A 27,038-nucleotide genomic window follows, 5' to 3' on the forward strand; every position below is an offset into this window, starting at 1 on the left:
CACATCCAATGTGCCAGCACACCAAAAATAATTTAGAAATAAAAATAATAGTAATAATAATAATTAATAATATGTCATATGCTGTGCGTTGATGATGTTAATAGGGTCCGTGAATCAGACTTACACTCTATAAATCACCTTGAAATGAGCATATTCATGACACAAAGGTGAGCATGAAAAGCCAGTTATTGTTTCAATTGTTTTTCTTTTTTCCCATCATGCTACACAGGATACAATCCTCCATACAGACCATCCTCTTTTGTTCAGGTCATAAATCAATACTGTTTTCGCTCTGTCAAAACACAGGCAAACACACTGCACACACACTGTACACACATACCAGATTCCTCGGTCCTTTGTTCACTGAAGTGTAGGTATATAACTGTATGTAGCCTTAAGAGGCAACATCTCTGCAGCATCAAAGCTAAGGAGAGAATCAATAAAAGCAGAGAGCCTCATTCATCAGAAAACACCTCACTGAGAAGTGGGGCCAGACAGCAGACTTGTGAAAACACACACACACACACATATATAGCCTGTGGGTGAAACAACTGGGTTATTCTCTATATTAGACACAATCTACATCAGCAGCTGCTACATGGTATCATTCCTTCTTTCCTTGTTTTTTTTTGTTCTATACATCAAAGCCATGACATGTGAGTCCAGTCAGGAGATGTTTTGGTGCTTTATGGAGAGAACAGGGAGTCTTTGTGCTGAGTTTTCTGAGGCCGCTCAGTTGGCCATAATCAGGGCTGCATTGTCCTCTTTACAAGAATATCTGGTCAATTAGCAGCCGAGTGACCCAATAAGAAACAAAAGAGAGGGAAAAGAACGTCAGTATTTCCACACCACTTCCATAAACGCCCCACCAACTTCTTCCTCCTGTACCCATGTCCTTTTAGAATGAGTTGTTCTCTGTGAGGGAAGTTTTTCAGCTGCTACGCTGCTGGAACAACTTACTTCCTCTGTGCATGTTAAATCATAAATCCTATTCAGACAGGGAGAGAGCGAGAGAGAGAGGGAGACAGAGAGAGAGAGAGAGAGAGACTTCCTACAGCTTGTGTTTCCACCCTACAATAGTTTCCTAGATGGCAGATCCAGGCTCAAAAACAGGATGGGTGAAGTAAATCTTAACAGGTCACAGAGACTTCTTCCTTTACTGCTGTGCTGGAGAAGAAAAAACAGGGCCAGTGTTTTAGTGATGGCTGTGCTAGAGAGATTAGATTTTCTTATCACTGCACATGTGATAAGGAAATCAATATACAGAGCTAGGTCTTTGAATTGTTTGTTTTTTGCAACTGATTTGATTCTGTCAAAAAAAAACATTAGGAAAAATCATAAAACATAACAAACTATAAAAACTTAACAGTAAAGGTGATAAAATAAAATAAAATTCAAGCATGATACAAGATACAAACATTTAAGTAATAAAACACACCTATTAGTCCATCCTTTAAAAAAGATTCGAATAGATTATAGGTCCAAATCACAAAATTAGCATAGTAAAAAAAAAAAGTTGTCTAATGATGATCCTCTGAGCTTTTGTCATCAAAGAGCAGAATGCAAGACACTGCTGTGAACTCAGATGCACCTTGATCAGGAGGAGAGAGGTATGCAGCCCTGATTGCGTTAGCCCCGCCCACCCTGAGTGCTGATTGGCTGAGGCGTTCCAGTACGGGCCTTCTATTGGATCACCCTGTTGTCAGTTTTATCCTCCAGCTCTGAACGCCGCACGGCCGGGCAGGCATGAAGATAACGAAGGAGTAGCGGGATAGCGAACATCGCTGGTAGATATACGGAAGAAGACGGTGGACGCGCTCTGCTATGGTAAGAAACAAACTGATCAAATCTACAGCAGGGTATTTTTTTTATAGGAAAATAGCAGGAGGGAGGAAACTTTACCTAGAAAATCACGCGGTTAAACACCACCTCAATTGGGGTTCTGAAGTTGGACGCAGGTTTCTAACGGTAACAGTTGTTTTCTTTTTTGCATCCAGGAACATTAATACTGTGGCGGCTGCTACAAAACTTTCCTTATTGTCAGCTTTTATCTGTTTTATTCAATTATTAAAACTAGACGTTCATTACAGTAATGGCTGCAATACAAATAGATCTTTCTTCATGAGGTGATTTGCAAGGAAATGTCAGCGTTTGTCTTGAAATTCAGACTGCACTGTGTGCGCTATTTGGAGCACTCCTGGACATTTTACGCATGGGAATGGATCGACTTCGGGGCGCAGCTGGCAGTGTAGGTGCGATAATTGGATACGAATCTCGCGATGATCAAACCAATTAGCAGACCTGCAATGAAGGTTCTTTGTCCACCGAGGGAGCTTACACACACACACACACACCCACACACACACAGAGGTAGAGAAGAGAAGAGAAATTCACCAAAACCTCATCATCACCCAGTAAAATGACCTCTATCTTCTTTGCACAGCTCACAGCCTTTGGTCCATCTCCTGTGCAGCCATGTGCAGTGGCTGAATAATTCATAATAATGGTGACAGACTGGAATCCTTTAAGTTATGGAATATTTATACACCCATTATTATGTATAAATATGTATGAGAGATAGACTGACCATCCCATCCCATTATGCACCTACTCTGTCAGCAGTTTCCTTGGATGAAAGTGGAGATGGGCAGAGGTCATTACAGGGAGGGAGGAGCGCTGATATAGGTGCAGCCATTGCCTCAGTAATTAACATAAACAGTGTTGGATTTTCATGAAGACCATGAAGAGTCCATTAGAATAGTTTGGATTTTGATTTCAATCTTTTAATTACGTGAGAATAGTAAGAGGAGCAGCAGTGTGAGAGAAAATTCAAACGACTTGTCTCCTATTTTGTCCTCAGTGTTCATTGTTCAGCTGAAATTGTGCCTCACTTCCCGGAGTCACTTCCCATTCAGACAGTTGTGTGGTCAGTACTGGGCAGTCTAGTTTCCTGGTTTTTGTGGTGACTACTGCTGCTCATGCAAGCATTTTTTTTCTTCTTTTTTTTTCCCCCTATAAGAAACTTCTGCTTCAGCTGCAAGAAAAGCTAAAGAATCACCTCCTCTATCATGTGACCAAATGATACACTGCAAGTCCACAGCTCATCTCAGACAGTGGGCTGCTGGGAGAGTCCCAACCGAGAGCTCAGAGCTTTAAGCACTTTGGAGTAAAGACTACATTAAAGCCGCCCAGTGTCCTGCAGGCTCTGTCCCGGCAGGTGTTGTCAGTGTGAAGAGAGACAACAGTCCTTGTTAATTTGAAACAATACGACACTGTGTCATCGAGCTGCTTAATGGACCATCAGTGACTAAGACGGAGCCATTTCTTCTACACCCAATGAGGATCTCAATGAAGTTTGGTGTACATCGCACTTTAGACACTAGGTGGCACCATTGTGACATCAGCGTCATGGTTATGTGGCTTAAGTGACAGGTATTACAGAGGCAAGTGTTCGAATGTAACATCCAATGTTTGTTCAAAGTATAGGCTACAGTGTGTTACAGTTAAGGAGGGAGTATTCCTGCATTTTAACAAAACATTTCTTTCTTTTTTTATTCATATAATCTTAATGCAATTCCTATAGAAAAACCTATATCGTAAAAAAGGAAACTCACTATAGAAAAAATCCTAAACTCAGACCTCAGAATAAGACCTAAGACTCAAAATCACATCACCTTACACAATTAAAAGTTTGACTTCAGATAAGACAAATCTGCTACTAGTGAGTACAACACCATTACACCTTGTTCATTAACACACTACTAAAAGTTGTTAATGAATCAGTTGTCAGTGTGTATTGAAGACTGTGCTTACCTTTGCATTACATGTGGATGTGTAGTGTGTTGCAGAAAAGGTGAAGTAAATCTGCAATTTGTGTTCAAGAGTCAAGAAGCTTGACAAAGTTTATTTCTTAGCTGATAGTAAACATTGAGGTTTGGGGTGTTTTGTCTAGAAGCAATAGTAGTGCTAAATCCTCAATTACAAGCTTGTATGCGAAATTATACCTAAGTAAAAGTGCAGAGCTATTATTAGCAAAATATATTTTAAAATATAAAAAGTATTTATTATGACAACAGAATCGCAGAACAGAATGTTTTTATGTTATGTTACGTTTTTGTATATTGTTATTGTGTTAATATAATGATTACTTTAACCTGCATTTTTATATATTTGGTTAAGATGTAGCAATCTTTTAATTATTGACATTCTGTTGGGTAGTTGTTATTGAACAATGCAGGAAGTAACTACAGCTGTAATACAATGTCTGTATAATTGAAAAGTACTGAAAAGTACTGGAGTAAGTGTGCATAGGATTTTAAGGGTGAATTTCTGTTGGTTGCATGCCATCCAGAAACAAGACAGTTATCCGGACAGCTGGTCACATATCCTCTCAGTTGGTATCCTGTTTAATCCCATCTGCAATGAATTATTTTTGGCTTCAAAGGAACCTCAATCCTTTCACTGAGTTCATCAATAAAACACCAAATATGGAAAAAAAACATCCTTACCCAGCTCTGCCTGTGACAAAGAGGAGCTTGTTGAGCCACTTACTTTCACTTTCTGTTCTACCATCATGTGCCGTGAAGCGTTGAGTGATCTCATGGGATTGTATCAACAGACCAAATCAATTCCTTTTGGTGGGAAAGGACACAGGCTGGCACATGCCTTGGTTATTCAATATCTCTTATTCAGATTGGTGTGAGTGCAGGGCAAAAGTATCGTGTGTGTGTGTGTGTGTGTGTGTGTGTGTGTGTGGGATCTACACTGTCACATGCTTTACAAGAAATCTCGGAGCTGCTTTGAAGCATGGTTATCAGTCACCCGCCATAAACACTCACTTTCAGTGCCCCACGCCCTTATCACCTGAATGTGTCCGTCTGTTTGTTCAACACCAGACAATAGTCCATAAACGTGTACAACATTACAACATGCACCATCACTGGTGTCTTGTTTTACAAACCATCACCAGCGAATGTTTTTACATGAACTCTGTAGATTTGACACTAGAGATAAGCTCCTGTTGTAACTTTGAGATATTTGTGCAGATGTTTTGAATGAGATATGTTTGTCTTTGCCTGTTGCTGATTCACATCCTGTAGTTTATTAACCAAAGCTGAGACTGTGGGTCAAGTGACCTCTCATATCCTGCCAAGGAAGTAATCGTCCTTCAGTTCTCCAGTCAGGAGCTTTAACAAAGAATAGCTCACAAGGCAACACCAGTGTTCAGATATATTTATTACAAAAAAAAAAAAAAAGACACAATGTCGCAAAAAAAATTCCCATGTTCATATAAAAATAAATAACCAACAAAGTGTTCAGTTAGCTTTTACAGGTGCATACACAGAACTACACATAAACAATATACTGACCATTTTATAGTATTTTAAAGCTAAAGTTTAACATTTCTGACGAGCCTCCAGGGCTTTGTTTTTAACATTACATAAGTCATTTGAACAAAAAAATAGCCCCCTGCTTCTGGCCTAGAAGATCAGTTTTATTTACAGCCCAGGCAGCAATTCAGGGGAACTTGTTGTCTGAGCTGTGAGACATTTGTAGAAGTGGTAGTGTGCTGTTTCTGTTTAACACCAGCTGGTGGCCTGGAGTTAAGAGTCCAACAGTTTGGATTCTCCGTGTGTGCCCACTTCTCGCCACGCAGTAGCTTTATTTCATTTGGCAGGATGGTTGATTATTGGGAGTTTGAGGATCAGGCATTCACGTTATGGCCGCGGCTCCTCTGTCGAGACCGCTGTTGCTGACCTCCTCTCCCTCTCCCTCTCCCTCTCCTCCTCTTCAGGCACAGTTTCACATCACGACCCATTTTATGAGCTCTGGAAAACACAGAGAAGTGCAAACTTTAGTGTGGAGGTAGAGCTGGGAATGTGCTCCTGTAGTATCAGACAGTGTGCAGAATAAAAAATTTAAAAAAAACCTCTTAGCTTATTAGATGTGATCATGCATTAATAGCTTATATAGGAGAACCCATTAATACCACTAAGAGAGATAATACTAAAGTCAAGGATTACCAGCGTACTGGTGGCAAAACTAGGTGCTTTGTTGATACAAGAACTGGCTTGGCAACAAATAAGATACTGTTGGCAATGATTTACGGGAAATATGAAGATGGGTGGAACCCTTCTATAACCAAATTAGACCTTGAATATTGTTGTTGTCGTGTGCAAAGGTCATTGCTAAATTTAATTTTTTAACCTAAATTGAAGGTTGTGTGATCCTCTGGGGTTTACAAAGCTTTAGTGTCCGTTAGGATTACAAAGACCTCACAAAGCCAGGGTTTTCAGGACATGTTTACTGTTCATGCCCTTAATGAGTGTCTGTACTAATAGATAAGTTTCACTGATCAAGGCGCTCACCTATTCCAGCAGCGAGTAAGCTGTCTGCCCATCGGCGCCTCTGGATTCAGACACACTTGCTCGTTGTTACTCTTCAGTGTCACTCTGAAAAAAACATGTAAAAATCCACACTTTGAGTCACATTCATCTGGATGTGCGTGTGTGGGAATGTGTGTGTCAGCAGGATCTGGTACTCACATGACTGTGATTTTGCTGCAGCTGGGGCTCTTTTGGTAGACTGTGAGCTCTTTCAGTTGCCCTCTGACGCCTGGTTGTGTGTGTGGGCACAAGCATCTTCCCGGGACAAACGTGCTGTCTGACTCTCTCACTGCACAGACATAGTAACGGGATTACAGGTTAATTCGATACCGTGCAACACGAGCAGGGATTTAAGTTACTGCAAGTTCACATGTTAAAGACAGCTTTGCCCAAATAAAGCGAGAATCCACATTTTTACTGAATCCAGATCTTATCAAAGAAAAACACACGGATACAAGCATAGATCAATCTGTAGATTCTTACCTGCGATCAGAGCGCAGCAGAGGATCAGGAAGGCGAGCTGACAGACGGACTGAAGGTAAAGCTTCATATTGGAAGCAAGCTTAGCGTTGACACTGAGCCTCTGAGCCACATGTTGCTGTTTTATACTCATGCTCCTCCCCCGCTCACTCAGAGCTGGGCTTTCCAAACCAGGAAATTCCCCACGGCACTTTCCCTCTGAAATCAGGACGCAGTCATCAGGATACAGGGATCAGGGACAGCATTCCTCCAGTTTTGTCGGAGGAGACTTGACACCCTGAAGGACACAGTTATTGATGAATTTCCCTTTTTTTCCCCTACCATGCACTGACTTTATTAGGCTAAAAAGACAGCAGTTGTGTTCTGTAAAACTGTGCCAGAGAGACAACGGAGGTGTTTCTTATCATTAGTGCAGTGTATGCCAATTTTCAATAAGAAGCCGCACACAGAGGCAGGAGTCGTCCTTGAATGAAGACACAGTGTTAGTTTCCAGGTTTTGTTAGGCTTAGCCACAGCAACACAACTTCTATCAGTTTGCTGGCTGTGTGTCAACAACACCATGTGATTTCTCCTGATTTCCGTCTCCTGCTTTCCAAGAGAAGAAAAATTTTCCAATGCTCGAATTGAATCAAAATGAAATATGGCAGCACATTACATTCATATGCATATTGAGATAATGCAATCCATATGTCGTTTTTAACGTTTGTTACTCATATTCATCTGCCACAGCTGCGCACGAGACAGAATGGGTGAGCCTCAGACCTACGTGAAGCTCAGCGAGGAGAAACATATACCAAAGTAAGTCCTTTTAGTTTCCTCACTGCGAGGTATTTATCTACAATAAAGTAATCTCACAGTGGTGATTGCATATATTAAGTTTCATCCTTTCTTGCATCATGAGAGCTAATCTTTCCTCTGTGGTCTTGTGTTCACATTCAGGTCTGACATCTTGTCACTACTGAGGACATACAACTGTTATCATGAAGGGAAAAACTTCCAGCTGAGGACTCGTGAGGTAAGACAAGCTCAGCTGCAGACATGCCACCTGACAGGAGACGCTGCTGGTGGAAATAAAAGCGTAAACAGGGAGAGTAACTGATAATGCCTTGGCGGTGGGTTGGTGGACGGATGTGGGTAGCACACATAACAAAACTGGAAACCGGTTTCATTCTTAGACAAGATAATGAGGATTAAAAATCTGAAACCAAATAAGCTTCCAATATGATGACTGTTCTGAGTTCAGATCTGCGATTACTGGCTTCTTGTCCAACATACCAAAGGGCTTGCAAACCACAAGAAGCCTCCCCTCACCCTCAAGAATAAAATGGAAATGGAGGGAGGGAGGGAGTTGCGGGTTTCAGTCATATGTACTCACTGCTTAGCAAAGCAATTCTACAGTAAACGCCTGCTGTTTGCGGTTTGTTCTGCAAAGCTGTTTGTAAGAGGTTTGGTTATTTGTTTGATAAGTTTTCTGATTTTATGATCGGGAGTTCCCCCTTGTGGTCTCAAGCAGATTTGTGTGTGTGTGTGTGTGTGTGTGTGTGTGTGTGTGTATGGGCAGGGCACAGCAGGGTGGTCATGGTCTGTCCCTCTTTTTTGGTCCCCCCAGCCAGACTCACTACATTTTCTCATTCTTGGGAAAATCCCCCACATTCACAGACCTGATGTAGGTACATGCATTATGCACATGTAAAATATAGGGACCAGTGATATCATAATATTGACTCAATATTAACCAAAAGTAAGGATGCAATATCTCAAACCTCTAAAACAGATGAAGATATTTAACAGAACCCATTATAAAGAATGACTCAACACACTGAATTACAACTGAGTAACAAGTGATTTTTCAGCTGAAACTTTAATGTGGAATTTTGATAGCGTGTCATTTATTTTTTAACTTTAACTAAATGCATGTCACTTTGTAATTCAACCAAAACATGTTGCGTCACTAATGTCTAAAGAGATTCAGTCCAGACTAGAATCACCTAAATATACATTTCTTAAGTGTGATATAAAAATAAAGAGGTTACTACACCGAGAACTGTTGATTCTACAGCACATTTCTTCTGTGTTATTGCTCAGGTTGTCCAAGGATCCAGTTCCAGGAAAGAAATGTTGACAACAGACAAAGAAAGAGTTAAGGGTCAATGGGGACGATGACTCGCTCATATAAGCTAAAAATGCATAACATCTACTCTTTCTGCATTCACTTGTATTTTGTCAAAATCAATATAATTGCTTAATTGGTAATCAAATATTAGCTGTAAAGCTGTGACAAAGCAATGTTTTAGTCTGATACAGTATATTGCAAACTGTTCAGTCTAGTTCCAACAAAAATATTGTAAAAAAAACTGCTGAGAAACAAAGCGAAAGACAGCATTGTTAGATCAGTCTAGTTGATGACAAAAATTGAAACTTAACTGAAGCCACAAAGCTATACCAACACGATCTGATTATCCAGGTGATGTGAAATGGGATCCTAATGAATGAACGTTCAAGTGGGAAAAAAAAACAAAACAAGTCTGTTCCAGCTCCACCGTTCAGACTGTTCTGGAAAAGTTCATGAGTTCAAGCTACACAAACTTTTTTAAGAATGAGAATTTGTTCGTGACCTTTGAAATAGCAGCTGACAAAACAGTGTCACCACCCGGTCCATTCAGCAGCTGTTCTGGAGCTTTCAGTCAAAGATGTCGAATATTCACTTTAAATTTTGTGTCAAAAGCTCCAGAACAGCAACTAAATGTCGGGTTTGTCAACTGCTTTTTTCCGATGTCGAGAATTAATTTCCAATTAACAACAAGTGATGAAGTGTCCTTAAAGGAGATATTTGCTTATTTCAGAGAAAACTTACAAATAGCCCCTTTAAATTTGAATGTCGACCGTTGGGCAGCATCATCTGCTGATGAGGATCATGTGACATTGTGATATAACCAAAAGCTTCAGAACAGCTACCTAATTAACTTTACTGTATTGTTAGAGTAGGATGTGTCATTGCCATAATTTAAGTCCAGACTGTTCTCGTCTGTGGTTCCCCGATGGTGGAACGAGCTACTGAATGCTATCAGAGCAGGGGCGTCCCTCTCTATCTTCAGAAATCTCTTGAAGACTAACTTCTTTTCTGAGAGCACCTCCTCACCAAACACCTTTAACACCATAACATGCCTAACTAGCAGGTACTATGCACTTCTTTGCTTGATCTCCTTGCATTTGTGAAATAGATGTAGTAGCACTCATGCCAAGATCCCCTACTGCTGCCCCATAAAGCATCTGCTGTAATGTAATGTAATGTAGGATATGTGGTAATGAAAAAGCCCTTTTGCCAAATACACTGTGAAATAATGTTGAAAACTATAATGGTGCATATGTAAAATTCTTTATTTTCTTGCTATAATAATTTATACATGACATACGTACATAGTGACAAAGCTAGAACTCTTTAACCTCATGAACCACACAGACTGAGACTAAAGGTTAGTCATGACTGACTCATTGGATATTTGGTGGATATGAGGGACAAAATATATTACGCAGCAGTGAAATTCTTGGGGTTGAAGCTGGCCTAAGACCAAAATTGGGAAACTCATTATGAACTTGATGAAAACCAGCCTTAGACTTGCACCGTCACTCCCATACAGAGCTTCATTGTGTTCATATTTACCTTACATGTCTTTCTCTTTGTTTTAATTGTTGGGCAACTGTCCAGACCGATGCGAACAGGCTCTGTGTGGGAAAAAGAAGTGGGAAAAGACGGTTTAAAATGGCACAGGGATATAAAAGGGTTTGTGTTTTAAGATTGCGCCATGATTGCGCTCTGCAGGTGTAGTCAGGTGACGTGTATTAGTCATGTTGTGGCAGGACATGTCAGGTGGTTGGAGGTTCGGCGCCATCCAATAAATTTTGAGGAGAAAACAAGCTCTAACATATATTCCTACTAAGAGTACAACTGTGTTATGCGTAAAAACAAAAATGTGGATGATGCTGATTGCTTGAGGCATATTCTTATTTTGCTGTTCACACAGCAGAGCGAGACCTTTGCTGGAGCCGGTACTGATTCACTGTCTTGCTTATGAGCGCTTCAGCATGGTGCATTTGTGGTAAAAGGGATGTAAACTTTGGTCTTCTGATTCAAGGAATAGTCATTCTAACAACTTAACCGACCTGTTACTACAGAATGTGTTGACATTATAATGTGGAAGTCAAATGATTCCAGTCTGATCTGAGTCACCACTGGGCAACACTTGCGTGGCTGACAGTATTGTGCCTGTGCTTGTCTGCTCTAACACCACATATCGGTCTATGTGCATGCAGCTCACCCTAGTGGCTGCATCGAACACTTTTCAGGTTAAAACGCCTCCACTGCAGCACCATCGGCTACCACTAGATGTCAGTGGCATGCTGTTTTTTTGGTTTGTTTTTTTTAAGATGTGAAGCTCACTGCAAAGAAGTCACTAGTATGGTTGGCCTGTAAGAAGAAGTAGCAGCAGTAGCACAACAACACCAAAATACTCCACGTAGAAGTCCTGCATTTATATTAAATTAAAGTATTGATCTTAAATTAAAGTATGTAATTATTATCAGCAAACTGAACTATTCATTAAAATGGACCCTGTGAGTTTTATATTATTAGATATATATGCAGGTGGGTGACAAACCCGCATAAAGTACGTTGAAATGTCGCTCCACCCCGAGCCTCCAGAACAGCTTCACTGTTCCTCGTCATAGATCCTCCAAGTCTCTGAACTCCTTTGGAGAAATGAACAGCATCCTTCCACAATATTTATTTTCCTTGGGTGGTATGATAATGTTGGTGAAGAGCGCTGTCTAATACCAAAATCATCCATACAGTAGGTGTTCAGTTAGGTTGAGATCTGGTGAGTGTGACGACTGTGATATATGATTCACATCATTTTAAGATTTTGAAGTAATTATTACACACTTTTTTTTAAGGGTGTGGATAAACTGTATGATACAGAAATGTTTGATGAGCAGAGCAGATTTACAAAGCACAACACAGACCTTCTGAGCTCCTTCATGCAGCTTTGTTCCTCAGGAATAGAAGTCAAGCTCACATCACTTCCTGCACGTAAATTAAATCAGTACATTTTATTTAAAAATAAATTCTATTTTAAAATCATCATCACCTTCAGTGACTGCTTTTTAATAATCGCCTCTAACGTAGCTGCTCAAAGATACTCTACCGTGGGGCCACCGGTGAAGAGTATAAATTACACATAATAAATGCAATAGCCTATATTTAATCTATCAACAGGGACTCCAATGTAATGAGCACTAGTATTACTAGTATTACTGTGACAGATTGTGCGATACGATTCATGATTAGTTGAAATTATATTTTTTGCAAGAAAGTGTTCATGGTTGTATCTAAAAGGATGGCTGTAATACTTTTCAAAGATTTGTTACAACGTACTCCATCCATGTCAGCCATTGTTTAGTTAGCTTTATTAGCATAGTGGTTTTAAAGTAGCAGGGGAAACATGCATCACATTTTGCCTGAGAAACTACATATGAATTAGTACTACTGTACTACTGAGGAGGAAGTGGGTAAACACTGAAATAATCATGACTCCTATATTATCCCTGTTTGGTGGAATTGGTGGTGTTACAACTCTCCCCATGTTACAACCATACTCGGTCTCCCTACTCAAATACTGTAAAACTTTACTTGAGTCCAGTATTTGAATGTTGCAATCCCAAACTGGCCTGTAGACACAGCTTCTTACAGTGTTTTAATACATCTGTGCTACGTTGATGCAGCCCTGGCAGTAGCTTCTCAACCAGGGCAGCAGCTAACTATACTGATGACCAAAAATATTGGTTACTTTTTTAAATTAATCATTAAGTTTCTCAAATGTAAGAAAATAATAAAAATGTTAATCACAAATTCCCAGTGCCAAAAGTAATATCTTCAAAAAACAAAAGAGATTCAGTTTATGATAGAAAACAGAAAACCAGCAGAAAATTCTCACGTTTGAAAATCTGGAACCAGAAAATACTCGGTGTAGACAGAGCAACTAGAAATGGCAGACAATAAACATGTTCATGATTATTTTAGTATTTTATTACAAACTATATCCTTTACATCTTTACAAAATATTAAACAATGTAAACACGTAGACTTCAGTCCTCAGTGCATAGAAATAAATAGATCTTCACATATGGTGATTTTGTCTTTGCTCAGACATCGTAGTAAGTCCCCTCATACGGTGCTCTGTTTTAATCCTCATACAAAGAGCAGGTTCTTCCAGCCTTGTTTCATTGTGAGATATTCCACCAAAGTGCCGACAGGACACGGCAACAACGTCTCCCTTCAAGTCCTTATCTGTCCAAACAGCCAGTCCATGGGGTCTTTGCCCTTGCTGTCTCGTTCTCTGCCCATCTTGAGAGAAAATTCCTCTGTGCTGTTAAGACTCAGACTGGAAGGTCTGGAAGTCCTTAGTGCGCGGGGAGAGCCGCGAGGAAGCGAGGCTGAGACAGAGAGCTTCATCTGAGCCTTTGAGAGCTGCCGTAGCCTGGGGGACCTCTGGAGTCTGACGGGGCCGCAGCTCGGGGCCTCAACAGGGCAGGCAAGGGCCTGGATACTGGTCATGTACTCCTCTAGAGATTGGGAGCCCTGGGTAGACTGGGAGGATGATGGATGGACAGGCAAGTCCTCCAGCGTCTCAGTAATGGTGGGTAGGTGAGGCAGAGAAAGCAACAACTGCCTGCGTTTCATGCTGCATTAGGGAGAGGAAAAATCAAAAAGTCAGATAACAAGACAACATGTAAAGTTGCTACAGTCCCTCTAAAATCCATTCGTACATATAGCTGAACTGTAATAAACAATAACTGATAATGGAAAAAGAAAGAAAGAAACACTCTCACCTTTGATTCTTCAGTTAATGTGTCTGACACGCAGAGTGAAACAGAGTGATGTCTGGTCCGCTCAGTTGAGTATGACTGGACCGGAGTGTGTATCCAGGCTTTATAGAGGCACACTGCAGCAGAGCGATTAACCACGACTGCCAAAAATAGCCCTGCTGACCTTACTCACATCTATGGGAATGTGTGTGCGTGAGGGTGTGTCCATGCCTGTTCAGGAAACTCAGGAGTGGCGGGTTAGCAAGGTTCAGTGCTGCAGCTGCTCTGAATGTTTATGTTCCCGAAACAATGAAGCCCTGGGAGCGATCTGACACACCTCCAAAACCCTACTTTCTGCTTCTCCTCTCCCTCCCCTGACATTTACATCCATCTCCTGACATATTAAAATGATTCTTATCCATCTCAAAACGGTACTAAAAACTGACTGTGTTTATCTCCATTTTGATTCCTCTGCTGTATAACATAACAAATATGTCATCCACAAGTTTATCCAGTGAGTGTCCTCAGTGGAATACTTTATAGCATTTCTGCCTAATTCTCAATTTGTAGAGCTTTAATTAAAACCAGTCAGATGTCTTTTGATTATTTAAGTGACATATGTTTCTCTGTCGGACAAATTAATCAAAAAGTACAAAAAGGGTTTGCAAATCCACCTTTTAGTTCATTTTTCAGGACTTTTTGACCGTGGTTACTTGCACCGCATGGCTCCCTCTCTCTGGCTTTGTCTTTGGTTGAGTGGGATGTGTTATTCTTCTACCCCCGGACAATTTGCTCATGAAAAATTCACCATTTTCCTGAGCAGAGTAAGGCCAAAGGTTTGTACTTAAGCACTTAAATGACAAGCTCTCACATCCTAATGACTCGTGGTACTGCAAGATCAGCCATTTAATCTTAAACGCTGTACAGTATGTACAGATACAGCCGTCCACACTCATATATGTCCTAAATTAGTAACACTTTGTAATACTTTTATAATACTTTATCCTGAAATATCTTTTCATTTATTCAACAAACCAACAAACCATAAATTACTTGGGTTTAATCAAAAATGCTCCAGGGTAACCACAAACCACAAAGAGTTGCATTGTATTATGTGATATCAAATTAGATATAGTGATTAGATATAGTATCTACTGAGTGTGACAATCAATGATTACGTGTGTTATGTGTGATTACGGTTACAATTGTGGTGTAACATCTGATTTATTACTGATTCAGTTAATAATTTGCACAAAAAAAAATTGGCTGACCTCTTTGTTTTGGTTTTACATTGAATCACTGTTTTTACTTTCTGAGCAGTGTGGACATTTTCTTCTAATTTTAGAGTTTCGGTTTTGTGAAATCAAAACGGCTCCCCCTGTGTGTACGTGACCCAAAGCAGCCACGGCTCTGTTCCCATTATTTCTGCCTCCTCAGACGTGACTTCACCCTTGTACTGTGTTGAAAAAGGGTGGGTGGAGCCTTACGAGTTTTCTCCAAGATGAGAGGGTTCACCCTGTAACTGTGAGCGGCTGCTCCTGCACGTACACCTGACACTGAGCCACTATGGCGGGCGGCCAGCAGGATATCCCCCCCCTGACCGTGCCTGCTGATAATTATTGTTATATGATTGTGTGTTTCTTTGTGTATGTGTGTGCAGGAGGATGGGGGGCTCATCCTCGAGGGGTTGCTGAACATCTACTGGGGCCTGCGCCGACCAATCAGGCTTCAGATGTACGATGACAATGAAAGATTCCGTCTCAACCGGTACGACGACCTTATCCACACTGACACACAGATGCCTCCATGTGCTGAACAAACAGATGTGGGCCAGCAATATTAGCAGGGACCTCTCACACAGTAGCGGAGAATGTCTGCATCTTGAAACTCTAACCCCACCCTGTATTATTTAGTTGAGGAAGCTGGGGAAACTCCTTTTACCTGAGTAGAACATGATTTTGCTGTACTGACAATTCAGGATTTTCTTCTTCTTTTTTTTTTGCCAATATCTTTGGAATTAAGATAAGATAATACAAGAGAGGAGAAATTTACAGCAGATCAGAAAGCAGTCTAAAGAGGTAGCTAATGAAATCTGAAAAAACTAAATAAGACACAAAGGAGTGACATCCAAAAGATAAATATTTGCATTGGAAACACATTTTAAATGTCCATAACATTCACTGGTATTCTCTGAGATAAATTCAATATATTTGGGTTTAGGATACTAAGTCACATTAGTATTATTTTGGATTTTTCACTGTTTTCTTACATTTTATGACCAAAACAATAATTATATTAATCAAGAAAATGATTGGCTGATTAAGCAATAATGACAATAATTGATAGTTGCAATGCTAGTCAAAAATGTAGACAGTGGTGTAGTGGAAGTAAATAGGCTTAATGAAAAAGAGGAGTTAAGAACTACTGAATTATTTTTGCAAATCACGTGGATGCATTTAAAATTTTGTACACTTTAAAGAAAAACAGTGAGCATCTTCTCCCTCTGTCTTTCTACAGAAACGATAGGTCTTCTGTGTCATCGGCGATCTCTAACAATAATTCACCGGGCAGAGAAATCGGACCAGCGAGTGAGTGATATACACGTGCAGTCATTGTCACACATGCACAGTCACACTCACACACACACACAAACAGCTGATGGATTACTGTAGATTATACACACACACACATACTGAAACCGATTAGAGCTCCACACATGCTTCATTCAGCGCTTCCAGTGGACAGGTTGGCTCACATGTTGAGAGCAGATTATTGTGAGAGGCCAGATCAGATCACCAACACTATAAATAAGCCGGGTCAGACTTAGACATGTGGCTGACATTGGCCTTTTAAAGCAGTTTTATCACTTGTTGACATCTCACAGATAGACAGTGCACCGATTTTATTCACTCCCCCTGCAAACTTATATTATGTCGAAAGACGTGATGCAGGACGGCAGGTATTTTGGTTGGATACAGACACATTTATAAGCTTCATCGTAAAATGGCTCTTCAAAAAATATGTGGACAGTGAATATGAGCATGATATAGTGGTATGATATAGTCAAATTCTATATAAGAAAGGAAATATATAAGAAAAGCCAACATGTCCTGGCTTAGAGAATATAGAAGGGCTTTTAGAAGAAAATTATTCATTTTTAACCAGGAAAAATACTGTTAATGAGCCAAGTTTTGTTCATTTTTTCAAAAGAAAGTAAGCTGAACCAGTCAATGCAGTTACTTCAATTTAGTGTGACTGACTGAATCAAAGTATATAGTATATAGTACAAAGTTTATGTCTGACGTATATAAAAACAGCTGATGCATGTGTTAAGAGGGGTGTGTTTTTGTTTACGTGCATCCCTGAGGTGGTGACATGGGTGGTCAGGAGGAAGAGGATTCTCCTCAGCTGCTGAGGACCAGGAGTGACGCTTCCTTCATGCGGGTTCAGAGGAGGTCAAAGACACACACCGCCAGAGACTTGCAGCGTTTGCGCACACACAGGTTTTCCATCAACGGACACTTCTACAACCACAAGGTACAATAAACAGAACACAGACACAAGCACACACGTTAATGTATCCCGCTGTTGACACATCTCCAGGTGCAGAGGGGCAGTGGTTTCCTGTGCTGGTGTGTGTCTGCACTTGTGCTTGGTCTCACAATAGCCTGCTGTAGGCGGATTTTATTAATGTGCAATACAAGGTTACACTGAGTTCCTTAATCAGTTTCTACTGACTACACTCCGTGTGTGTGCGTGTGTGTGTGTGTGTGTGTGTGTGCGTGCGTGCGTGCGTGTGTGTGTGTGTGTGTGTGTGTGTGTGTGCGTGCGTGCGTGCGTGTGTGTGTCTGTGTGTGTGTGTGTGTTATTGAACAGATTCCAGCTGCAGACTGAGGGATTTCCTTTCTGTTTTAGATTTCCGGTTCAAAATGTGCCAAGGTGTTCAAGTCCAGGAATCCCTGCTCACATCAAGGAGTCACGAGTGTTTCTAATACTTAGTGTCCTCTCAGTTATAGATTTCTACATGTTTGTTTCTCTTGCCCTCAGACATCTGTATTTACTCCCGCCTATGGTTCGGTCACTAATGTACGAGTAAACAGCTCCATGACGACTGAACAAGTCCTCAACCTGCTGCTGCACAAGTTTAGGGTAAGCAGTGAGCTGATGGTGGTGTTTCTGTAAAACTTAAAACTAGAAGTAATCTGTTTTTTTTCTGTCTTTGAAGGTGGAGAATAATTCTGAAGAGTTTGTCCTTTATATGGTGCACGAGTCTGGCGGTAAGTTTTATAGTTCATGTGGTTTTGTCTCTAGAAATGTGTTTTTTGTGTATCTGTGTGGAGTGTGTATGTTTGTGGTCAGTGGCTTTCTTTGACTGTGACCCTTGTAGAGAGGACCTGCCTGAGAGATGGTGAATACCCACTGGTGGCTCGGGTGCTTTACGGACCCTGTGAGAAGATTTCCAAGATCTTCATCATGGAGGCCGACCTGGGAGAGGAAGTCACGTATGATGTGAGTCTGGGCCTCGGGCCACCACTCTCTCTGTTCTCTCATCTTGTTCACGATACATGACCCTTTTTCTTTTTTATGTGCAGTCCTCCACATTGACACACAAGGAAACAATGCACCAGTGATAGACAGTTGGGTTAAATTTAGCAAGCCGAGGACAGATATCCTGTTTTGGGACTGATGTAACAATAGACTAATATGACCAACTGTATGTTGTGACTGCACTGAGCAATATAAATAAAACCAGATTGTTGCTGGAGATGTTTTCTGGATTGTCTATAATTGAATCATTCCCATACGTAGGCCTATATATATATATATATATATATATATATATATATATATCAGATCATCTCAATAACAAAAAAAAATCTCATTTACTTCAAGTGATATCTAGATATAGTTTTGGTTTTGTGTGTGCAGGATTTGAAATAGAAACATATTATTTCTGCCTTGACTTCAACACAAAGGAGGTGACTAAAATTTTGTTTGTGTTGCTTAGAGCATTAAAAGATTGCGTTTAAATTATTCCACAGTAATGTTTCTTTCCAGAATTAACCTCCATGTTACTCTGGATGAACTACAGAAGAGTCTTTATAAGTCTTTATTTCTACACATCCAGGACAACAGGGAAGCTGTGGAAACAGATTTAATTGTTGTGTTCTTTAAATTTTTAATTTAAAAAAATGTGAGTTTTGTTTGATTGTTGTAATTGTGATGAATTTGTTTAATATAATAGTAGAGATATCCTACTGTGTTTTACCCTCTATTGGAAAGGATCATCTTGTGTTGCAGACAGTCAACGCAGTTCATCTTTTAGTATTTTATTTGACATTTTTATCGTTTTATTCTTATTTTATGGACAGAGAAAAGAAATATGACAGCTATTTGTATGCCTATGCAACTACAATATGGGTGGATGCAGTATCATATAATTGATGCGTAGCTCACTTGAGCGTATATGTTTGAATCATTTTCTCCACAGGTTGCCCAGTACATTAAGTTTGAGATCCCTGTTTTAGACAGCTTTGTCGAGAAACTTAAAGAGGAAGAAGAACGTGAGATAAACAAACTAACCAAAAAGTAAGTCAACAATCTCTCAGGGTTTCAAAACTAGCTTTAGTCTAGACAAAGCCTTCTTTAATGACATAACTAATTTCATTATGTGAAGCCAATATCAATGTCTCCCACTGGCATTACGCAATCAAAACAAGGCTGCTTCCCTTCAATGAGGACAGTGTTTGTGTGAAAAATTCATCACTCACTGCTTTCATGATTATGTAATCATTTGACTCATATGACTGATATTTCAGCCCTTTTACCCCAGTGTGTGTGTGTGTGTGTGTGTGTGTGTGTGTGTGTGTGTGTGTGTGTGTGTGTGTGTGTGTGTGTGTATGTGTGTCACTGTGACGATGACTGTTGACTTGCGGCATGTGGGCTCAAACATGATTCTTTTTTTTCTTTTTTTTGCACGTACAGGCATATTTTACAATCTACATGCATGCACACATTGTAACTTTAGCGTTAACCTATAAACATAAGGTGCAGTCTATTTTGAGTCAATCCAATGTACACCTTCCTGCTGCCATAAATACTGGCTAATGTGTATAAATCGACGGCTGAAAATAGTACCCAACAAATTCACTATTTACATTTGCTAAAAACTGCATTGCCCATCTGTTTTTTTTTATTATGAAACTATATATTTGTGACCAGTTTTAAAGTTTTACATACAGTAGTAACTTGTATAAAACTTATATTATGGAAATCAATGTATGTATTTGAATGTGTATTCATAATCATGTGTCATGTGCGCTTTCTCACCTCTTCAGGTACATTGCTCTGAAGTCTATGATTCTACATCAACTCGAAGACAGAGCTCACACCAGTGACAGAGTATAGAGCAGGCTGTGTACGGATGTAACCCGTGTGTGTATGTGTGTGTGTGTGTGTGTGTGTGTGTGTGTGTGAGGGGTGGGGTGGGATGGGGTGGGGGGGTGCAACACTAATGATTGTTGATGTACTGTGGGAACATTTCCAGACACTGTAGTGAATGTAGAGTTAAAGGTAAAAGGGGAAAAGTAAAGGCTGCAATAGAACCAGTACATGCACCAATGTGCTTCTACTTTTAGAATTACATATCCCAGCAGTGTGTATGATTGATCTGTTTTTTAATGTTATTACTATTAAGTGCGTCACTGTTTTGATAACTCTGAAATTAATGTATTCACATTTTGTATGAAAATTCTTACTACAAATACGGATATTTATACCAGCTGTTTTTGGTAATGTATGACTTGGACCTTTTTACATAATAAATCAGTTTTAGTGTGGCCTTTATAATTGCTGCTGGATCTCTGCTGACACCAAACATAATACACAGCTCAGACTTCCCACGAAGAAAACAGTCGTCTTTATTATTTCCCGAACTTCCACTGTGACTAGAGCTCAGATTAGCATTGTTCTTCTGAGTGACCCTCTGTGCCAGCTAGTTCCCATGAGCCTGTTTGTGTGTGTGTGTGTGTGTGTGTGTGTGTGTGTGAGAGAGAACTTATCAACATTACACAATGGGGGTATCCTGAGAGAGAGGGACTGTTCCTTTTTCCCACAGTTTCACAAACAGTAAAACTGTTGTAATATTTTGTGGACCTACCTTGACCTTAAACACAGACCTACAGTCAGTTGAGTCAGATAATTAATAATAATAATAGATATTTGGATATTTGTTTCTTATTTAACTGTTAATGAAATCAAATTTTCATGATTCCAAGCTGAAATAATGAGGGAGGCAGAGTCAGTCCAAGAACAGTAAGGCAGAGGCAGGGTTTCAATCCTCTACTAACAGCTTACCTCTGACCTATTTGAGAAGGCATGTGCCACAGCATGTTTGGACACATACTCAAGGTCCAGGAGATTTTGACACACAGGCTAAATAATAACAACAATAACATTTTACAGTCCTGGTACTTGGGTTAAATGTCCCTGGTCAGTCATTGGATTCATATGGGATGAGGGACCAACATTTAAGGTAAATGCCAGTATTTGAAAAAATCATAGGCTTTTCTAAAATAAAAGCTATCTGTGGTGATCTCACTCATGATATCATTCAGAAGGTCAAGCCTATATCAGGATTTGAACCATGGACCTCCACCACATATTGAAGTGAGGTTAACCCACAGCTCTATGGAGCATCCTTGATCTGAGCTACAGAATTTACCCACTCAAAGTGTTGAATTGTCAAGGCTCCAAGCAATGTAAACATATTTCATATCTATCCACGATATAAAGCCATTGTTGCTCATCTGTCTTTATGATGACACATGCAAAGTTTGGTAATGACTTATTAAATCTTTTCAGAAAAGCAGTTCATTTTCACAATGCCTCTTGAAGAGAGACACGTGGCTGCAAATATTGCCGAGTGGCTTGAGGGTGATATTGACAAATTTGTACCAGAGAAAATCAGTTCTTTGGTGTTAATGTCATTGTAGTGGTGAGGATGTTGGCAGAAAAGCATGGATGGACATCGGTATGATGTGCAGGTCAAACCCTGACCTTGGTTGTGCAAAGTGCTCTAAAGAACCACAAAGCTATCTCCAGACGTGTGGCTGCTGCAGGATGCTTTGTCGAACATTTTAAGAAGAGTGATCTGGCATTCACCAAGCTAAGCAGCAGCAAATAGGCAGACTTTAACACATGCTGGTGCAAGGCGTAAAGACTCAATGCAACAGCACTTATCACATTATCCAGGCTGCTGGAACACAGCTGGCCAGTGACTGCTCCACTGTCTGACTCAGCAGTGACTCTGATAGGAAAACTTGCTGATCTGAGCCATTTGATAGAGCTATGGTGTTTCTGAGTAGGCAACAATATGTTACCTTCTGTGCACTTCCACAGCTTGTGCAAAGTCTTAAAAGTCCTTACAGGGTTCAAGTTTTGAGACTGCACCAGTAAGGTCATACCATGACTAACTGTGTTTCAACCTGAATCCCCAAACACAGTCCTACTTGCTGCTGCTCTAGAGCGCAGATTTAGAAAACTTAAGTTCTTGCCTGCTGACGAAGCATTCAAGGTCCAACAGTACAAACCATGGCATTTGCTGCCAAAAAAGAAGTGAGACAGCCCATTGTAAGTGAAAATGAAGCCCGCAGTACAGCACAAGACAGCCCAGTAACGCATGCCAAGGGTGCAACATTTGTTACTTGACAACATACTGGGATCATCATCAGACTCCAGCACCAGTGATGAAGAGGATGAGAAGCAGTTAAACCAAACTGCAGGAGTTGTTGATATATATTAGAGACCCCCTGTCCAAGAAGGAGGATCATGGTGGCAAAGCTGGCAAAGTCGGTAAAGTCTTTGCTGTGTATTCCGGCAACATCCGTGCCATCAGAGCGTCTGTTTTCTGCAGCAAGAATGGTGAAATATTGTGTATTATATCTTATTTTGTATTTTTTTTCAAGGGAGAAAAACATTTCCCAGGAAGGCAGGTTTTGAATCATGTGTCAACTACACTTTGTGGTGGCTGTTCGCACATCATCAGAGCATTCTTTTTAAATTCACTGAAATGATTTATTTTCCTCTGCAGAGACAGAGCAGGAAACATATTTACAAGAGATCATCAAACACTTAACAAATAACTAGTCACAATGATGATGTCTTTTTCTGGCAATATATACATCCATGCATCAGTGTGAGCATTGCTCCATACCATTTAACAGTGGACCAGTATCATTTTGTTCAGGCAAAGAGAGGAGCTACGTGATTCTGTTCAATGCAAGTGGAGACCATCTTTTCTCTTTCAGAGCACAATGTTCAAAACAAACCTATAAGGCCCTTGAGAAAGGTCGCCATCTCGTGCTGGTTCTGAGAAATGCCACGGGTAACTCCATCAGAGGGCGGCTGATAGCAGTTCTTAAGGATCGTCATTGATTGTCAGTAGTACCAGTAAATCACCAGCAGATGTCAGTGTCACTACATGGAGCACATATATGGGACCGTGGGTGTAATGGGCAGGGATAGTCACAGGGATGATAATTTTACCCTGATTTAATAAAATGTAAGCCTATCACACCAATCTATTCAGCTTATACTCAGTCTTCAGTGATTGATGTTCTTCTCTATGGCTGGTGTATGGCTGATCATCATGACAGCATTAACCCAAAATATTTGATGGTCTAGAATTCTTCATCAGAAATGATTTTGTTGTATTTAGATAGAGCAAGAGGCACTGCCTTGCCTCTTCATTTAAACTGTTGCCATCTATCAATATGATGCCCCTCTATTCACCATAACCAGAACAGGCCATTAAGTTATTAAACAAGTAATACACTTAACAATTAATTAGGATGTCCAGCTGGTCTGGCCAGCCCTGGGGATGGGCATGTGTGTGAGTTGGTATGTGTGTTGCTGACTCGGTATGGGTATGTGTATGAGGATTTAAGAGTATGCCATTTGTGACTCTGTGATAGTGGCTCTGTGATGTTGTGATGAGATGCCTTGTGAATATGCTGCAAACTGGGCCTGTCCCTCTCAAACAGAGTGAATTCAAAACATGAGTCAAAAAGCCAAATACACAAGGAGTCTGGCAAAGCACTGGCAGTAGGTTTATTAGAGCCGAGCAGAATAGTTGATTCACTTTGATTATCAGATTTTAAGTTCAATCAGCTGAATCTTGTAGACACCAGTTGATTTTTTTCCCCAATTATTTCATTTTTAGTTACAGCAGCAGTAAACTTCACAAATACATGTCCACATATCCAGTCGCATTGGTATTCATTTGGAGTCAGGTGTCTGGTTCCCTGATGAATGTAAATTCTACATTAAAATTTTTATTCTGAAAAAACAACAACAAAGAAATAGTGTAACTAATCAGAGATACACACATTTAGGAGCAAACGGTTTCTAAAGGATATTATCCAAAATATAATATAGTACAGCGTCATTTTTGCAAGAGTTAAATTTAGAAGTTTAAAATTGTCTAGTATAATTTCTTATTTGACTATAACAGGCCAATTTATGGAACTGCACTGAGGGTATCAGCAAACGGAAGTTGATCTTGCTGAATTGATTACAAGATTGTACAGGGATTAAGCAGTTTAAATGGATTGAGTTCTTCAGCTTGAACCCTGGCCCCCCTTATATAACTATCCTTTAATCTCCCTTTTTCCACTTGAAGTTCGTTGTCATGTTTTGCTTTTAAATCATTCTTCATTATTTCAAATTCCTGTTCTTTCGCCTCTCTCTCTCTCTCTCTCTCTGCTTCTCTCTCCTCCCTCTCCTTTCTTCTCTCCTCATTCATCTCCTGCTTCTCCCTCTTCCTCTCCTCCTCTCTCTCTCTCCTCTCTATCTCTCTCTCAGCCTGGAGTTGTTTGTTAATTTTCTTCATCGCCTCCTCATATTTTTCTTTCATTTTCCTCTCGATTGCCTCTTGTTCTTTGCGCATTTGCTCTTCTTTCTCTTTCAGGATGCGTTTTTTCTCCTCTTCGATTATCCTCTCTGCCTCTTGGAACATGTCGTTGGTGTAGTGGCTTCCCCCATTCTTCTGGGCAATATTTCTGATCTTCTGGAATAGCTCACTGACCTGAGAGCGATCCTTAAGCTTATTCTTGAAGACATGGTACTGGCCATTACATTTGGCCACAAGCTCCTTAAGGTCTTCGCATTCATCCAAGAACTCCTCAATACCGTTGTCCAGAGAGTCACCACAAGTAAAGAGAACCATGCTGTATCGGTCTGCATCCTTGCCAAACATTTTCTGAATGTTCTGCACTGACTCCTTTTCCTCTGATGTAAATCTGCCCACCTTGATGACCACCAGGAAGACATGGGGTCCAGGAGCAGCGAAGGAGATGCATTTACCTATTTGTCTGGCTGTTTGCATCTGGTCAAACCTGGTGTCAAACAGGCCTGGGGTGTCGATGACAGCAACCTTTTGTCTATCTACCGTAGCTGTGCCCTTAGAGCAGTCTATGGTCATAGATTTAGCACTGCACTTTGATTCGAAGCACTCTCGTCCCAGAATGGTGTTTCCGGTGGCACTCTTCCCGTTCCCTGTCTTCCCCACCATCACAATCCTCAGCTCCTCATCATTTGTTCTGCTAGATCCTGTGTAAAGAAATAAGTGACACTGAATAACAATATATAGCAGGTTGTACATACTTTTTACTTAAAGGGGTTGTGCAGGGGCACGGGGCATTTACAAGAAGAGCTACAGCTTACATTTCCCTGAAAAGCCACTTAGAAGACAGCAATGTGTGCAAATTATGGATACTGTGTCTGCATTGAGGAAGGTCACATGTGGAGTACCCCTAGGATCGGTAATTGATCCAAAACCTTTCAAATTTTACATTAATTATATTTGTAATGCTATGATTTGTAATTTGGGCATTTTTTGAGTCTTTGAGACTTAATTCCTTGGGGTTGTGATTGATCATAAACCAGCATTGAAACAATTCAGTGATTAAATTAAAGAAAAAATATCTAAATCAATAGCAATTAAGTATAAAGCTAGGGATATATTAAATTCTAAGGCCTTGTAATTTACTGCTCATTTATACTTATATATATATATCGCTGTGTAACTAAATCTTACAAGCCTTGAGATGTTAAGAGAATGATATCAGAGATGATAACAGAAAACCATGTGACAAGTAACAAGTGGCTGGGTGTTCTAAGAATCAGCACTTGGGCGTATATAGTCATGTTTCCTTGTTTATGGTTAATGAACCAATAGTGTATTCATACATCCCTCTTCTCCCTCTTCTTCAAGATATTTGACCAATTATGGAGTGAAGGCTTTCTAAAGTATTTTCTTTAAGTGTATAAAGACTATTCCTAGGGGTTTCTGCTTCAGAATTGAGGTGACATCATGCACAGAAGCCTGTATTGATGAATCCTGAATAAACATTCTCAGCATAAGACATCCTGGACTCCAGAGCTCTTTCTTCACCACCTACGATAAGGATTTCCCTAACAGTTTGGAAGTGTGAGAAGTGGGGAACTTAATTGATAAGAATATAGGCAAGCATATATAAGCATTCTGCTTGTGCATGGGCCTGTTAAGTCACTACTTAATACATAGGCAGCTGACTTCCTTTTTTTGTTTTTGTTTTTTCTGTCTATATTGTTTATATTTACTGTATTATGTGTGATGACTGAATAAAGAAAACTACAATGACTACTTCTACAACATAGAAAAGATTTAACTTTGACACATGATTTTCTAACTGAATAAAATCAGATTATGAAATACAAAAATAAAAAATTATAAATATGCAGTTCTTTGCAGTTGTATCAGTATATGTCTACAGACGTATTGGTCTATATGATCTTAAGCAGTACATTACATAAAATTAGATTCAGCAGTGAGCACTGTTATCCCACCATAAAATAATGGTTCTTTAAAACATAAATACAGTAACTTGACTCACCTAAGTTGTTGGCCATGTTTGGGTTGTCAAAGTCCAGCAGAGAAGATACTGCAGCTGAAGAGAAGAGTTGAAAAGTCGAGGCGTTGAAGAGTTCAGTGTGTCTGCCACAACTACTTTCTCTATGGCCCTATTTATACTAAACCATCATTCATCACAATGAAAGTGAAACTAAAACTTAATCAGGTTGTTCTGTGATGCATGAATGGGGTGTATTCAAAACCATATGGTGCAGCAAAGTGAACAAGAGGTGTTTTATCATACCCCAGTTTATCAAGATGTTGCATTAAAAATATTTAGTCACATAGCACTTTAGGTTTGTTAATGAAGCTTTCAGGAGTAGTTTATAAAGAAAATCAATTTATCTCAATAAAATGCT

General features: G+C 40.0%; 4 protein-coding genes across 5 annotated transcripts; 1 reads left to right on the forward strand and 3 right to left on the reverse strand.

The window, feature by feature from the left end:
- The first annotated feature begins 1,724 nt into the window (after positions 1-1,724).
- On the forward strand, positions 1,725-20,576 carry rassf4a (Ras association domain family member 4a). 2 transcript variants are annotated; one of them, XM_023410623.2, is made up of 11 exons: positions 1,725-1,827; positions 7,596-7,664; positions 7,806-7,881; positions 15,388-15,494; positions 16,245-16,315; positions 17,095-17,264; positions 17,775-17,876; positions 17,953-18,004; positions 18,115-18,236; positions 19,219-19,316; positions 20,066-20,576. In XM_023410623.2, the coding sequence occupies exons 2-11, from the start codon at positions 7,612-7,614 to the stop codon at positions 20,133-20,135; spliced, it is 921 nt and encodes a 306-aa protein (XP_023266391.1). In that variant the 5' UTR covers positions 1,725-1,827; positions 7,596-7,611; the 3' UTR covers positions 20,136-20,576. The 2 variants fall into 2 exon arrangements, with proteins under 2 accessions (XP_023266391.1, XP_023266392.1); XM_023410624.2 differs by lacking the exon at positions 1,725-1,827 and adding an exon at positions 7,163-7,347.
- LOC111658199 (C-X-C motif chemokine 10-like) lies at positions 5,218-7,026 on the reverse strand. Its single transcript, XM_023410626.2, has 4 exons — positions 6,870-7,026; positions 6,546-6,675; positions 6,369-6,452; positions 5,218-5,828 (listed from the first exon to the last, which is right to left on the reverse strand). The coding sequence occupies exons 1-4, from the start codon at positions 6,997-6,999 to the stop codon at positions 5,705-5,707; spliced, it is 468 nt and encodes a 155-aa protein (XP_023266394.2). The 5' UTR covers positions 7,000-7,026; the 3' UTR covers positions 5,218-5,704.
- Positions 12,927-13,881, reverse strand: LOC111658198 (protein DEPP). Its single transcript, XM_023410625.2, has 2 exons — positions 13,752-13,881; positions 12,927-13,603 (listed from the first exon to the last, which is right to left on the reverse strand). The coding sequence occupies exon 2, from the start codon at positions 13,600-13,602 to the stop codon at positions 13,198-13,200; it is 405 nt and encodes a 134-aa protein (XP_023266393.1). The 5' UTR covers position 13,603; positions 13,752-13,881; the 3' UTR covers positions 12,927-13,197.
- Positions 20,577-23,813: 3,237 nt separating the features above from the next.
- LOC111658184 (GTPase IMAP family member 9-like) lies at positions 23,814-26,796 on the reverse strand. The gene is made up of 2 exons (XM_023410600.2): positions 26,663-26,796; positions 23,814-25,337 (listed from the first exon to the last, which is right to left on the reverse strand). Exons 1-2 carry the CDS (start codon positions 26,676-26,678, stop codon positions 24,301-24,303), a joined length of 1,053 nt encoding a protein of 350 aa, XP_023266368.2. The 5' UTR covers positions 26,679-26,796; the 3' UTR covers positions 23,814-24,300.
- Between the last annotated feature and the right edge of the window lie 242 nt (positions 26,797-27,038).

Source organism: Seriola lalandi, unplaced genomic scaffold (assembly GCF_002814215.2).
Source record: "Seriola lalandi dorsalis isolate HSWRI2012SDOR001 ecotype SW California unplaced genomic scaffold, Sedor1 jcf7180002054426, whole genome shotgun sequence".
Classification (NCBI taxonomy): Eukaryota; Metazoa; Chordata; class Actinopteri; order Carangiformes; family Carangidae; genus Seriola; species Seriola lalandi.

Excerpts from the sequence above, each read along its gene's own strand:
- LOC111658199 (XM_023410626.2), bottom strand. The coding sequence starts at position 6,999 with ATGAGTATAAAACAGCAACATGTGGCTCAGAGGCTCAGTGTCAACGCT. Across the intron at positions 6,676-6,869 it reads CTGCTGCGCTCTGATCGCAG|TGAGAGAGTCAGACAGCACG; the intron begins GTAAGAATCTAC and ends ATGTCTGTGCAG. Across the intron at positions 6,453-6,545 it reads TGCAGCAAAATCACAGTCAT|AGTGACACTGAAGAGTAACA; the intron begins GTGAGTACCAGA and ends TGTTTTTTTCAG.
- rassf4a (XM_023410623.2), top strand. The coding sequence starts at position 7,612 with ATGGGTGAGCCTCAGACCTACGTGAAGCTCAGCGAGGAGAAACATATA. Across the intron at positions 7,665-7,805 it reads GAGGAGAAACATATACCAAA|GTCTGACATCTTGTCACTAC; the intron begins GTAAGTCCTTTT and ends GTTCACATTCAG. Across the intron at positions 15,495-16,244 it reads GAAAGATTCCGTCTCAACCG|AAACGATAGGTCTTCTGTGT; the intron begins GTACGACGACCT and ends GTCTTTCTACAG.
- LOC111658198 (XM_023410625.2), bottom strand. The coding sequence starts at position 13,602 with ATGAAACGCAGGCAGTTGTTGCTTTCTCTGCCTCACCTACCCACCATT.